General features: G+C 37.6%; 1 protein-coding gene across 1 annotated transcript in view; it reads left to right on the plus strand.

The window, feature by feature from the left end:
* The window catches only part of SLC18A2 (solute carrier family 18 member A2), a 30148-nt gene extending 17266 nt beyond the window's left edge, over positions 1-12882 (plus strand). Inside the window, exons 9-15 of the mRNA XM_026067072.1 lie at positions 2115-2210; positions 6577-6655; positions 6912-6963; positions 7404-7467; positions 8473-8592; positions 9235-9368; positions 12751-12882. Coding sequence (XP_025922857.1) covers positions 2115-2210; positions 6577-6655; positions 6912-6963; positions 7404-7467; positions 8473-8592; positions 9235-9368; positions 12751-12861 — 656 coding nt within the window. The 3' untranslated portion in view covers positions 12862-12882. The remainder of the gene's footprint in view (positions 1-2114; positions 2211-6576; positions 6656-6911; positions 6964-7403; positions 7468-8472; positions 8593-9234; positions 9369-12750) is intronic.
* The last annotated feature ends 3216 nt before the right edge of the window (positions 12883-16098 follow it).

Below are 16098 nucleotides of genomic sequence, written 5' to 3' on the forward strand. Positions count from 1 at the left end.
GGTGACAAAGTTGCCTTGACAGACAAGTTAGTTTAAACCATCAAATCCAAAAACCAGAACTTTCATAAGTTGAGACAGATATCATCATGAGCACATGGGTTCTTGAGAAGGTGCCTGGCAACTTTTCTCTGGGTATCCACCTTTTTTACAAGAAAATATTGCTGATATTTATGGTACTGTGCCAAAAGCCTAGTGGGTTCTCAGCCATGGAGATGGAATCCAGCTGGAATATAGCAGTGTCACACTTACAGAACATTTAATCTAATTAAAATAAGAAACAATGTAGGAATTATGCCCTTGAGACATGACTCTCTTAAGAGAGGTCAACCCCATGTAGTATAGAGGCAAGATTTATTTCATCGTCTTTTGAGGAAGCTTCAGTCAGGTAGTATGGTCTCTATTGGGCCTTGCGCTTAGTTTGCAGAGTACCATCTTAGGCTCTCATTGTTCTCTTGAGGTACATCCTAAAGATCTGACACACATTTGTCATGGTGTACTGGCTGAGTTTGGTAAACTCTGGTGATGTCCTGTCCTAATGACAAATGGACACAAGACATATCTGCATGCGCACCCATTTCTGGACTTTTGTGAAGTTCATTAAGAGCAGAATAAGATCTTTGCTGCTTAACCACCTCTGTTAGAATCGCTCTGCTTTCTCTGGCTGCACTTTGTGTGGCTTAAAGTGGTTTTCTGGCATCAGAGAAGTTGCTGAAGCTTGGCTGATTTTGGTTTGGAACAGGGAAACCCCTAGGTGTTTAACTAGGGTTGCCTATAGACACTCTACTAGTGGAAGCCTGCAACAGAGTGGAAAGGTTAGCTTTAGACATAACATTACATCATTAGCGTAAAGCAGTGCTGAACTGTTGCTACTTGCCCCAGGAAGGGAGTGAGTGAGCCAACCTGAAAGTTTATTTTAGGAATCTTAGATACACCATCTAATATATTCTGACAGGTTTGAACAAAGAATGACATCAGTGCTCATTTTGTTTTGAACTGTATGAGGAGGAACTTATTCCAAGAGAAATAATATTTCACTGACCTCAGACAAATTAAGCTTTTTTAAAAAAGTAAAATTTGGATGGTAAACTACTGTAAGTCTTGAATATGTTCCTAAATTTCAGAGATTATAAATATTAGAAAGAAAAGTGGGAACACATGCCTGAGGTTGTCGGTTCTAGAAGTGACTTCCAAACCCCCTTGAAAGTCATTTTGTAAAGGATTAGCAGAGGGGACGCCTCCTGTTGCCCTGCATTAGGCTTTAGCTGCTTCAGGTTCTTTTGAGGAAGTGGGAAAGCCATCTTGAATCAGAAGAAATACCATGAGATTTAATAATCCCAGCACTGCAGCTGAAGTGCGCTACTGAGGATAGATGAACTTGACATAAAACCACTGGAATCTCAATCTGCAGGTTGTGGAGTGCAGGAAACAAAATTTTGCATTGACAGAGCTGAGCTAGCAGGCATGATTGAATCAGCACTTTCACTGCTTTGCGTTTGAACAACTAAAGGTCCCAAAATTCAAAGGGATTGGGAAGCATTTGAAGTTCATAGGGCTAGGCTCAGTTGCACAGACTTATTTGCTGCTAGTTCTGGGATCTCATCACTAAGTTCCCTATTGTAGGGGATAGACATCCTTGTGGTTCTCTCATGGGTTTTCTTTGGATCAAGACCTCCATGTCTCTTCTTAGTTATTTTCAAATGATGAAGGAATGGGGTCAGAGCTGGTGCTTCCTGCACAACAGGGTTCAGTTTTTGCTCCAGGAGACTAGAGATAAAGACCAAAGGATTGTAGTTTTAGTTTATCATTTGCACAACAGTGAGACCTCATGAACTTTCTAAATGTCATCATGCTCACTGTAGACTCTGTTCCCCTCCCTTCCACATTATGAAAATAGCTTAACCTTTATTGTAGAATTTCTATGAAAATTGAAATATATAGGAAGTTAGTCTTAAGTGGTTTTGCATTTTCTGCTATTTAACATTAATCAACATTTGACACATAACAAATAGGACTGGAAAGAGCTCAATGTTTTTGTAAAAGCATCCATTCTTTGTATAGCTTTTTGTTAATAGTCAAAAGAAATAATTTCTACTTTTTTTTTCTCCTGTTCTAAGGATCAATCTGTTTTGCAAACATGGCTATTGCTATGCTTGAACCAGCATTACCCATCTGGATGATGGAGACCATGTGTTCAAGAAAGTGGCAACTTGGTAAAGTAGAGTACACTATTTGTTTCTACTATATTTTACCTAATGTCTGTCTCTATTCTGGTCCCATCAACAATGATCTCCTTATGTGCTTTAGGGTAGTCATTTTTTTATAACTGTCTTTAAGTTGTCAATATTATAGTGGTACAATTGCATACATGCTTTTGTAAAAGGAATAGATAGGGGACTACCATTATTGTAATATAGATTCAAATAAGGGGCAACACTTGCACTGCAAGGAGAAACAGATGTAGGCAGTCACAGCGCTGTGTGGTCCCTGCGGAGTGCCAGTCCTATCGGGCTCCCTTTGGAGCCCCAGCACATCTGGCAGTGAGTTCCCTGGGGCAGTCTGAGCAGCAGAGCTGGCCCAGCAGGGCACTGTGGTATACCTGCATGTGTGCCGTGTACTCATACATTGCAGCAACATTGCCAAACTGGAGACTTATGGTTAAGTGTGGCACAATTTTATTTGATTTCTAGCCCCACATTTTAGACATTAGCAAATATGCACAAATTTCAGGTTCTATTTTTAAATAAGTTTTTTATAAAGCCTTTGTGGCAATCAAGAAAATGGCAAAGATTTGATTAAAGGGCATTGTCAATTTTCAAAAACCAGAAAACAATTTGTGTTAGAGGTTTGAGTTTTTTCCCACAGGGAATCATTTATCAATTCCTCGTATGAATTGCCTGGAGTGGGCAATCACAGAAGTCCACATTGGATTCAGCATGTTTGGCACAGAACATGCACAAACTAACACATACTCATCCAGGGCTGCTCACAGCAACAGGGTGGAAGAAGCATGGACTATTTTTTAAGTAGCCGCCAGAGAGAAAGGGAGCCTTAGGAGCATTTTCTCTTGAATCTGGAAGATTTTACACCCTTCTCAATGGTTATTTAGTCATCCCATTCATAAGGGACTTCTCCACGGAGCTCATGACACTTCTAAGGAATAATCCTGTTTTTACTGAAGGGAATGACATTTTCTAATTGAAACCAGCATTTGATGTTCTGACCACAAATTCTTTGCCTTTGGAATAGAGAACTACACCAGGGGGCAAGTGGTTACAAATAAAGAGCTTTTTCCAGCTTAAAGTTAAACTTAAGCTTACCAGTAAAATTCAGTAAGCACCTGCATTTCTGTGGCTGGGTGTAATTCTTCTCTCTCCTCCCTAGACCTCAAGAGGAGTCATGAATGAAATGTTTTACCAGCTACCTCCTGCAGAACCTACTTCAGGAGTTATAGATGCCCCATTCAAAATTAACAAAATTATTTAATGATTAGGGGAGAGAAAGAAGCAGAGACTTATGCTTTCAAGCTGTTGTTAGGCCGCTTACCTGAGTGATGGGAGGGCTGAGTTCCACTCACTCCCGTATATGATATTTGAGTATTTTATATGAAAAAAAGCAGTTTCTACAGAAAGCAGTGACAGTGCCTTAACTTGAAGCAAATTATAAGCTGCAACAGGACACCCTTTCAGAAAACCAGCGTCCACACGCAAACTGGGAATTTGTCCCCTGTATCAGATTAGACTAGAGAGCAAAACTGGGGCAATGCTTTCTCTTTGAGGTGAACAGGGGAAAAAGACAAGAAAAAGGGACTAACTTCCAGTAAGTGTCAAACTCCAGCAGCAAGCAGAAGTTACAGCTTTTTTTCTCAGTCTGTTAGTGTCTGTGAATGGTTTGCTGAGGTGCCCAGACGTCTGCGTTGCGCGCAAAGGGTATTGTGAATTGTGTTGGATGGCGGGGTGCCTGGCCTTTATGTATCACAACTCCTAAGTTTGATACTCTTTATGAGTGTGACTGATGTTTACTGTTTTAATAATCTGTATGAAAGAATTACTGTTACAAACACAAAATGTATTTGATAAAGCTAATTATGTGTTCTGTGCTGTGACATTTCATATGATATTTGAAAAAAATATCCTTGATGAAAATGATGTTCAACTAGCATCAAGCTAATATCCCTGCACTACATTAAGTAGTTAATATCAAATTTCCTGATTAGCCCCAACACTAACAGTAATTGTGTTAAAGCATGGCATCACCACAGAGAAAATACAAACCTTAGTTCTAATAAATGCAAACTCAGATCTAGAGTGGCTGTAGATAGCAGTCCTTATTGTATTGCTGTACCATTGTACGTGGTAATGATTGCTAGCCTGTAATACAGCAAAATTAATGCACAAGCCTAGAGATTTTAAACCTCTCTAAGAAGAAGACAGATTGCTTATCTATCTCCCACACTAGAGTTTAATATTACTGGTGTAACGGAAATGAGATTTACGAATCTCTTATTTGAATAGAGATTCCTAGAAGGAAAATATCCATTTTAAATTAAGACTAATTTTACCCCGTAATGATATAAGTAATTGATTCCATTATGCATTGTCTGATTTGACAGCATTAATTAAAGTTTTTAAGCCTCTTAAATTGTATCTTGAACTACAGGATTTTAAGTAAATCTTTATCTTATACAATTTAGAAGTCCAGTTGTCTGAAACATGACTTGAGGAAGGTACAAAGAATCCTGATTTCAATCAGTGAGTGTTACAGTGCTTAAAGCTTATTTAGAAAATTACAGTTCTGCTTCAGTATACCACAGCTTATCACTGCCTTACACACCTAACTATAAGTCTTATTTAGCAAGTCTTTGCAGTATTTTCTGCAGTTTTCAAGGTCTTCTGTGTAACATGACAACTTGGTATAAGAAGATTGCTCCCAGCAGTACCAAAGCAGCTGCAGTTACACAGGTGAAAACGTTTCCCCAGCCTTACCACTACAACGCGTGAGGATTTTAATCACAGAATATTGTGGTGCTGAAAATTACCTCTAGATTTTTTCTCATGAATATCAGAGAGATAGGAAGGAAGATGGATAGACAGGAAATGAGAAAATCTATGTTGCCTTGGTGAAAGATGAGGAGCATATACACTTGAAGGAAATTGTTTGATTGTGTACCATAATGTCATGGCAGCTTTCTAAATGTGAATTACCCGATTCCCAATTTAAAAAATGAGCAAACAGAAGGCCTGTCATGGCAAGCATTAAGTTGTTAGACTTTCCCGGTTTTGGCAAATTTCCCAGTTTTATTTTTCTTAGGAAGATGCAAAATTTAACAGGAACAACACAAAAAATACTGTGTATTATTTCTTCCAAGACACATAAACCACTCTACTCTTTTCCACAAGGGATCCAACATTAAACACAGCGGCCCTGTTTCTTCTGTTTTGCAGAAATGTTTTATACAATATCTTTTCAAAGACAGCCCATGGTCTTGTATGTGCCTACATAGTTCTCCCTGGCGTTCTCCAGGCAAACACAGCAGAGGCAGTGACACTCTGCTCTATCTATTAGTATTTCTTTTATAAAGCAGAAGCTTCCTCATATGTTTCCCCCCAGGCTTGGTTCTGCCGTATGATTTATGTATAGGGATAGGAAGAGCGTGAACTCTCAAGCACAGATTTTAATTGGTTTTTAAACCAGAGAAGTTTCTGGCCACTGTGTAGCCAGCTGTAGATACTTCACATACAGCAATTTCTGTGGAAACCTTTAGACTACAAAAACAGTTGTTCCAAGCAACCTTTCTTTTAGAGTAGATGTGGGACATATGGGTAGGGTCCGGTTACTCTAGCATCAGAAAAAATTTAGTTGGGTTTCCTCATCTGCACGTTATCATAGGTAATTGGTTTTTTTTAATTTAAACAAATAACCAATTTCTTAAAAATTAACTTTTACTGTAAATATATTGGCTAAGTCATTTAAAAATTATGTTTTTAAGGCTTGTTAACCTTTGCATTATGGATATATGCTCAGCTTCAGTAGTTACTTGACCAAGGACCATGCTGTGGCATTACAAACTTGCCTCTAGTACAGGCCCTTACTGCATTCACATGGAGCAAGCTCACAAAGTCACAGCAGCAGCCCTGCTGTCTCCTTTCTCCAGGAAGAGATTTACCTACCTGACAGTTCTGTGCCTGCTGCATATGCTGAGCATATGCTCAATAAGCTCAATGTAACAGAGAAATATTTGTGAAGGGAAAAGTGAACTCTCTTGAACTATCCTAAAGCTTATTGTAGTTAGAAATACTTTTTGCTCTTTTTTTTTTCTGTCTCCTCTCCAATACCAGTTCTTGTAGCTGATGCTGAAAAACTCTTTTCAAAGGCATCACATCGCTCCTGCATTTCATAGATAATGTCATTAGATTTCATGAAAGGGCTGCAACATACCGGATATTTGATTCTTTGTGCCATGCACCAAGACTCTGCTAGATGCGTTCAAATCAAAATTGCAGTGTCTGGAATTTATTAGTTTCTTCTAACACTTCACTTAAATCACCACTGATAAAACATCTTATTCATATTTTTCAGGTGTTGCTTTTCTTCCAGCTAGTATCTCTTATCTTATTGGGACTAATATTTTTGGGATACTTGCACACAAAATGGGAAGGTATGCTTGATTTAAAAATACTAATAATGTTCCAGTCTGTTCCTGCCCCATTTCAGTGTTTCCCAGGGCAGTTCATTGATAGTGGAAGTCATTAAAATTTGTTGTATAGTAGTAATTATTAACCTGGAAAAATAGTTTTTTGAACTCCTTTGGTTATGTAACTCTGTACTTCAGACATAATGCTGAAACATTCAAGCACTCTTTAACATCTTAATGTCAGTAATGTAATGTCTAAGTGACATTTCTTCTTTGATAGGTGGCTTTGTGCTTTACTTGGGATGATAATCGTGGGAATAAGTATTTTATGTGTAAGTAAAACAAATCATCTAAATGTTCATGTGTTCATCTTTGAGTATGTGTTTTACCCATGAGATTTTACTGAAGTTTCTGCCTTATGATACATTATTAAACAATGTATAGTTAATACGTTCCAGAATACAATTTTGAGTGCTTTCAAATTTCATTGCTTCAAGAATTTTGAAGGAGATATAGCTCTTGAAGGAAAAGGATGGTCATTTTTTTGAGCTGTTGCTCAATTAACAGTTTATTCTTGTTCATAACAGTAAGTGTGTCAGTGGTGTAATGGCACAGTTATCTGAAACTGTAGTCCACGACAGGAACCAAATTCTAATTTGCACATCTGTACAAGGTGTGCCATAAATACTCAGGATTTATCTGAGAAAAAGAAAGCTACCCTTGTTAGCATGTGCAGTATGATATAATTAATTTCCTGAAATTTCATTTATAGGTACCATTTGCTAAAAACATTTATGGGCTCATAGCACCAAATTTTGGAGTTGGATTTGCCATTGGTAAGAAAAATTATTATGACTTTTTACAGTTTGTTGCTTTTGTAAAAGTGATATTATACAAAGTTACATAGAACAATGATTTTGAGGCTATTCTGATTATACAGTAGTGACGTCTGAGCTGTGATCCAAATTGGTAGGTAAAGCAAGAAGGCTTAAAGGACAGTGCTCAAGGTAATTTGATCTAGGCTGTTATTAGACAAGATAGATTCTGAAGTCTGTCCAGAATTGCTCCATCAACCTAAATGGATCTTTCAAATGGTTCACAAAATTATACCTTGTTTTCAGACATAAAGCAATGCACTGTCTAAAAAACACAATATTCCCTGCTGTAAAAAGAGATTTATATAGACATTTTCATAGAGAAAAATACACTCTTGAATTTTTGTTCATCCAATAGGAATGCCTAAGTACACATGCATGTACCCTTTTTCAAGTAATATGTGTGAACTTTGTTTATGTTGGACCATGCAGCCAGACTTGAGTATGGGTCATGGCTTGGTTTTTAGCACTTGGCTCGTCAGCAAGTGTTCGCGGGTATCTTTGCGCACAGGGGACTTGCAATTAGGAAAGAAGTTAAAGGAACTATTACGCATCCTGAATATCGCAGCAGTTTTCTCAGAGCTGTCTTGTATTGTTGCTAGCAGTGAAAGACTTATGGCTCAGAAGACACAAGTTAAAACTACTCCAATAATTTTGATTGACTAGGAGCTAATGAAATCTTTTAGGCCTACACTAAATGTGAGTTTGTACAAAGTAACTGTCCTCTCAGTGAAAGCTGTTATGTGAGGAAAGAGCCTTTGCATAGACAGCTGCTGTGAAGCAGCTGACATGCTTTGTTAAGTTTGCAGTTAAGTATGTGGTTGGGCTTTTCCTTTGTTGATTTAAGATTAGGTGTCCTTTTAGTTGTTCTTGCATCCCTTTTTAGCACAGAGTTGGCAGAGATATCAAAAAAAAAAAAAAAAAGGAAGTGGTTTCCTGAAATATATTTCCCTCTCTTACCATCAGGAATGGTAGACTCTTCCATGATGCCAATTATGGGCTACCTTGTAGATCTGCGACATGTGTCTGTCTATGGCAGTGTGTATGCGATAGCTGATGTTGCCTTTTGCATGGGGTTTGCATTTGGTAAGTCTTGCCTTTTCTGCTTATAATGCACTTGACAGTAATGAAAAGAGAAATAGGGAGGTTGCTAGGAGTGAATCCCGGTGGCATTCATAGGCCTTATGAGCTGGTGTAGTTATTTTCTGCAAGAAGTAAGAAGCAGGGGGAAAGGATGCAGGGAACTATGTGTGGCATCTGTTCCCCTCTGCCACCATGCTGTCCTCAGCTTCATTAGCTGTAAGAGGCTTGAAGCAGGTAGGCACTGAACAGGGATATGATATTCCTAATAAAGAGGCCCTGCAACATTTGAAACTACCCTATGGCTGCTCTCCTAACTGTCTGCAAAGGAATGCCATCCCACCATCTCCTTGAGTTTATGATACACAGCTTTGTAGCAAGATGTTGTGCTTAGATGGTGCACCACCACTCAGGAGATGTCTGCCAAGACACACTGGAGCTCCTAGAGAGGAGGATCTTGAATTCCTTCAGTGAATGTGGAGCATGGAGCAAGGAAAGGTTTATGTTAGAATTACAAAGGTGTATTTACATTCCTCAAATCAGTTTGTAAAGTGGGAGTTTTGCATATAAAACTACTATTGTCTAAAGTGAATGTCACAAATTTTATGTCTGAGCGGTATTCAGAAAAAGGTTCTTATTTATAAAAAGGTCCCTCTGCTGGTGGTGCTATTGCAAAAGCAATTGGATTTCCATGGCTCATGACAATTATAGGAATTGTGGATATTCTTTTTGCTCCTCTGTGCTTTTTCCTTCGAAGTCCACCTGCCAAAGAAGAGAAAATGGTAAGAAAAAGTTTTTTACTTTTGTTTTTTTCAGTGAAAATGAACAATAACTTATTTCTGCATCTTGGCCTCTAACTTCCCACAAATAGGACTGGCACAGTTTATTTCACCCTCATGCATTACCTTTGGAATGAAAAACCTCTCTTTGTATGTCCAAGATGTATAAAGAAAAGCTTTTCGCTATATATATAGTACATACATTATTATGTACTCTCGCTGTTGCAATGTCTTTAAAGTCAGTCCTTTTTTAGCTTTTACAGTAAAATGAGCAATGATTATTATCAAATAAATAAGGGTCTAGCAGACATTTATCTGCAACAATATATAATGTGGTGGAGTCAGTATGAAAGGCACTGTTGTTTTCCTACAAGTGCCAGAACTGTATTCACCAAGTACTCACTTAACATGATTTATTCCTTTCTGGGCCTCGTCCTGTTTTCTTCATGGTCATGGTCATGGTCACAGCACATTTTGCTCCATTCCTTCCTCTTCCTTATTCCTTCATACAGATCAACTGCCTTTACAAATTAATGACTTCTCTTATCCTAACTGTAGCACAGGTCTTTTCCTGATTTTTTTTTTAATATAACTTTGCCTATGATTTGATTTTCTTGAAAAGTCAGTGCTCTTTCCTCCCTATCCACTGTATGGTGCATAGGAATGGTACTCGGCCAAACCAGCAATATTGCCCAGTATCTTCTTGTCAACAGTGGCCAACAGTGAGTGTCAAGGGATGAGTATAAGAGCAGGTGGACCTGTTGTGATACATCTCTAAAATTTTCTCAACCTCCAACAACTTGGGGGGAAGGAGGGGCTAAGAGACCTCCGAAGTCAAAAGTAACAGCATGATTAATAGACTTATATGGACTTCTTCCTCATTAATTTGTCCAGTTGCTCTCTGGACTGATGTAAAAGTCCAAGGTCCACAACAGCCTGGAGTGAGGAGCTTCCTTAGTCCACAAGTTCTGCTCCAAAGGTTCCACGAATGTGCTTGTATATGCACAGTCCACTCTTTCTCCTGTTTTTCACTGCTTGCCTAGCCTGCATAGCCCTAAAAGAGCCTCCTGCTTTGTTTTCAGCTGTCATTTTCTTTCATTTCTCCTCCTGTCCATACTGTTCTTCCCTCTCTCTTCCTTTTCCATTTTTATAGCTCAATTTGCCCTTTCAAATAACGTCGTTTATTCAGTCCCCTACATTCCTATTGCAAGACCTGCTGTTCCCATATATTTGTATAGGATCAGGTTCAAAAGCCCTCTGACTGCTGGAGATGATCCATTGCTTTGTTCATTAGGTTTCCTCTGTTTGGCAAGAAGACAGGAAGCTCCAGAAAGAATTATAATGCAGCTCTATTAGTAGGTAGAATAATCTGTGTTCTGATTCCAGAGCTGGGAAAACCCTGAAAAACAAGTACAAATCTTTGCTGTAACATCTGTCACCAGCTGTAGGTCTAGCCCAGATGGTGCTCAGTCCTTGCTCAGGCTGAAGAAGGTGGCTTGGGGCCAAAATGTAGTTGATGGTTGTTTATTGGTAGGAAAAGAAATGTAATTTTGTATCGCTGTTGTCTTACTATGTAATGACACATCTCTGAAAGGTAAGAACAGAAACTACTCAATATGCTGCTCACATTTTGTACTGGCATAAATAGAAAAATAAAAAATGGAAAAATGAATCTTGCTGAAGTTGTAGCATATGTGAGGATAGAAGCCTTCAGTTTTGCACATATTTGGATTGCAGAATCCCAGCAATTCCAGCTAATCCTTTGTTGTGACCTTTGCAGACTGCATTGATCTTTTTACACACTAAGGCTAAGGAACAGAAAGGAAAAAATAATGAGGAGCTGCTGTTGTTTGCCAGAGATATGAAATTTAATGGATGCTCCCCACAGTTGTACATAAGGCAGTGCCAAGTGCAGGTGCTTTTTGGAACATCCATTTAAAAGGCAGGAGTAGGCTTGGGCAAATCAATATAAGAGCGAGTTCTTTCCCAGAAAGAGCTGTGAGAAAAGAAGATTCATGTGCATAAGGTTCTTTCAAAAGGAAGTGTTATTGCTTGAAGTCTGGAAAAACTAATGGTTACAAAGGTTTAGCCTGAGGCTTGAAGAGTAAGTCAGAAGTAAGGGAAGAATGCAATGTGGACAAAGCAGGGTGCTTAATGAATGTGATCCGGAGAGGACCAAGAAGAATCACAGACCCTGGTGCAACTGATTTGCAGAGAGCAGAGTAAAGGGTTAAACTGCATGACTCATTCTGGACCAAAGGACTTCGCTTTACCACATTTGTTAGCTAGTATCTTCATTTGATAAAATAGCATTCTTTGTATGAACCAGGACAGAAAATCTACTTCTCAGCTGGTTTGTGCCTTCAACTTGTGTCAGCTCCAAGAGCAATTGAAAGCTGGATTCAAGCATTCATGCACAGATTATGCCTTCTACCCCGTTCTGATCTCCGTGATCCTCTCTCTTTTCACGCTATTAATCTTGTTGGTAAAGCACCAACGCATAAAGCTGGTCATGAGTGAAAACTAAGCATAGTTGAAAGCATGTGGATAGGATGTTCAGCTTTTATTTCTTAATTGCTTCTTGTGCATACTCAGTATGCACCCATGGGTGGTACATGAAAGATTAAAGACCAGAGGAAATCCCAAGAGAAAATAAAATACACTGCTTCTCCAGGTATTCTTGGAGCTAGTTTTGATGCTGTATGGTGCCATTAAACCAAACAGAACACATCTTGTAGAGGGGACAACAAGCTTAATGCTAGCTGCCTTTTATGTGTAAAAGGTCAGTATTAGACTGATAACATTTTTTGTATAAATATGCGAGCAGTGCAGGCTGTCTTCATCACTACAGTCTTAAATCGTGCCTGTGTTTTACAAAGGGGAATACAGTGGCATCATCAGGAAGGTTGTCACTGACAGGGTTTCACTTACAACATGCTAATCATTGAAGGGAAAGGATCTTCTCTCCCCACTGCTTAAGCAGTAACACCTTCCACTAACATAATTTTAAATGCAAAGATCACTCGCATTCTGAAAGTAGCTTCTTTCATGTCAGTGAACTGTTTATTTTAGTTTTGAAAAAAAGAGTCAAAAGGAAAGGGCCGGTCTGTGGCCTTTAATCGATTACAGAAAGAGCACAAACCTCATCATATACATTGTGGCTGTAATAGAAAGTTGCTGTTGATGTCTTTAGGGCAAAGATCCCACCTCACATAGACCTATGAACTTGATTTACTGAAATTAGTAATTTCTTTCTACTTTCACAAAAGATAGGTGAATCCCTAAATCTGTGAATGCAGCTGGATGGCTGCGTGCTGAAGAGTCAGACCTCAGCTGAACATTAAACAGAAATGCTAATGTCCCTGCTCTGTTTTTTTTTTTTTAGGCAATACTCATGGATCACAACTGTCCTGTTAAAACAAAAATGTATACTCAGAACAACATCCAGTCCTATCCAATAGGTGATGATGAAGAAGAATATGAAAGTGATGAATAACATTAAAAGCCATATAAAGTATTTTGGTGTACAAAATGCAGTGTTTCATGTGAAACATCTCATCCAGAAATATGTTTTAGTTGTACTGTACTTTTAATAGTGAAATAGTAAAAGAAAAAATACCAAAGGTAAATTATTTATTTCCCATGGTTATGAAGCAGACTACTAACCGCCTTATAGGGAGGAAAAAAAGCTTTTATAGCAGATTTCTAGAGTGTTAACCTTTGTGTATTTAATTTTATTAAATATTACACAGTATATTTTTGATTAAATGTGTAGTATAAGTCTGTATAAATGTGAATTTAAACTTTTTTTTTAAATTAACTCACTGACACACAATATTTTGTATTTTAGACTCATAGGAAAGAACTGAGCTGTTGATAGTAAATTATTATCCAATTTAGTCATCTAATTTTAAAAAAGCAGAGCTCCAAGAAAACATACCTATCCTGTTTCCAGTCTTTTAAATTGTACCCTTTTAAGTACATTCACAGGAGCTAAAGACTGAAATTAAGAGTGTAAACATCACTATGAGTTTTGTGATCCATTTTGGATCATAAAATACTAAAATAAAAGGCGGTAGCTTCTTTGCTGATTCAAAAATGAGCTCTACATGACCACTCATGAAACACTGGGGAAAAGAAAAGATTTTGCAGATGAGTGTATTGCTATTATTCAATACTCTCTGATGAAGTTTTAAATAACTGGCCAGCTATGTCTGTCACACACACACACACACACAGTGAAAAGGTATGTATGAATGTACACAGTTCCTTTCCTTCAAAGGGAGTAAGAACAGCATAAAAGATATGGCACGTGTTTATATTTTTATCTTTTGGCTATTTTTAACATGTCAACTTTATTTTAGACACATTTTAAATGACTAGTTAAAAAAGCTGCAGTATCACAGCTTTTAGTTCTACAGAGTACTGCAGCTAAGCTGATGCCTTTAATAGTTTGAACAAGAAAATATTTTACACGCATTTGCATGCATGCCTAGAAATTGCATATATAAATATATTTATTTTTCAAAAGTGAAGTAAAAATATCAATTTTGCTAAAAATAATAAGAACCAATAGCTTGTGCCAATATCTTAACATTTGGGGACAAATGCAGAAAAAGCACTGCATTAGACTGTATCTGCACTGAGAAAAATCAGACTCTGAAAGAAAGCATTTAAAAAAAAATCACAATGTCCTTATCTATTGTGGTGTATGGTTTTTATTGGTAAATTAAAATCTTTATGTGCCTTCTTTCATGTAACTGCAGATGTTTTATGTATTACAGCATAGATACTATGTTTACATATAGTTTTGTAAAGTGTATATACTACGGTCAGAAAAAATGAAAAAATCTAGTGGATCAAACTTCAAGTATTGCTTTGTCAATAATTATGCATTCCAACTGCATTAAAATAAAGTAATTAAAATAAGTTCAAGACCTATTGTAATAAAATGTAGTAAAAAAACTTCCCCTCATGATCTGCATTACACATTGTGGTTTACCGTATACCAGGGAGCAGGGCGGGAACCAGAAGCTGATAATTTTAACTGACATTTCAACTCCTGGGAAAGCACTTCTCATGCTCATCTAGTCAATTTGTCATTGAGGACAAACATTTTCACTCCAGGTGATAGATGCGTAACTTGTTGAAGCAACACGACGGCAAGCAATCTATCATGTGACTGCTGATCTGAGATTTAGATTTTGTGAAATGGAGAAGGAGAAAATGTGCACTACCAGGATACATATTTGTATATTCTGTGTAGACTGGAGTGTTTAAGTAAAGCTGAATATTCTGAGAGAACATCACAAGAGGATTAAATGGTATGAAAGACCAAGCAATATGCCCTATAGTGAATTTGAAAATTCATTTACCCTAGCAGCAGATTTTATATTAGTGTATCTTCTATTGCATTCTTTTGAACACAAACAGATGAAAATTCTTCCTTCAAAATAGAGAATTATTTGAAAACAAACTACCATTAATATAGTTCACACCAAGATTTTGCAGTATGTTGAATATTTCACTGCCATTGAATAAGTATCCATTGTGCTTATTGAAATAGGCTTGTTTGCTTTAGTTTGAGATTTGAACACTGTAGATCATTTGGATACTCAAAATTCCCCCCCAAAAGACATCATATTTAGTACAGAAGTTAAATTTTAAACAGTTTCGGTCAGTAGCAAATTTGGTATCCAACTAAATTTGAAACTAAAATGCTAATATTAGAATTCTAAATTACCACACAGTACGTTCAGTTATTAATCAATTGATTAACCATTGTATTGCTTAAATTCACTAGTATTTATATATATAGACACACACATATATATAACATATATGTAAAAGTAATGCAAAACATAGTACCTTATAACAAAAAGTAAGGGCAGAGAACAACTTACTCAATAAATCGTTTATATACTTCAAAGAAAAATCAAAGTTAAGGAATGCTCACATTACTCTACAACATACAAGAACTGAGTTTGAGAAGATGACCCATGGACAGATTAATTGATCATATTGCTCTTCTGCACATGAAGCCACGTTTCTACTCTGGCCTTGGGTACCAGCACTTCAGTGTGTTGCTCAGGAGACCCATGCAATTCACAGTCTTAACTCCTGTGTGCTATTGCTCTGCCCTGGGTCCAGCAGACGATACAGGAAAACAGAGCGAGTGTAGTGCAGACACCCGTGGCTGGGGTCTCTGCCCCGCTGCTTCTCCCCAAACACCAGAACTCTAGCAGCTGCTCTGTATTTCGGATTTTCTGTGCCATGGAGGAATAAGTGAATTTTATCAGCTAGTAATCAAACACTGTACTTCCTGACTGTCAGCAAAAAGGGGTTAACTTCAGTGACAGGAAACCCTGAAAAACATTTGGGTTCTTTCATATTTGGTATATTTTCTCTCTCTCTTTCACTTTAAATGTGGCAAAATCACTTAGCAGTTCATTTGCTCACACTGCTTAGTCCTGTAGTTGGAACCTTCCGTGTGTGTTTGATTGTGAATTTCAGAAAAGACAGCGAATTAGAAGGAAAAACTGATTAGATGAAAATAAGCTAGTAAATGGTAAAGATTTGTTTAATTTCCTTGTTAATATTTTCTGAAGGCCAGGGCAGGTCTGAAGAATTTTTCTTAGACAATTTTTTTCCCCCTCACAAACCTCTACCTGTAGTCACTATCATCATTAATAGAATGGCAGTATTATTTGTACAGTGCCTGGAGGTCTTAAAG

Source organism: Apteryx rowi, unplaced genomic scaffold, assembly GCF_003343035.1.
Source record: "Apteryx rowi isolate R43461 unplaced genomic scaffold, aptRow1 scaffold_253, whole genome shotgun sequence".
NCBI lineage: Eukaryota > Metazoa > Chordata > Aves > Apterygiformes > Apterygidae > Apteryx > Apteryx rowi.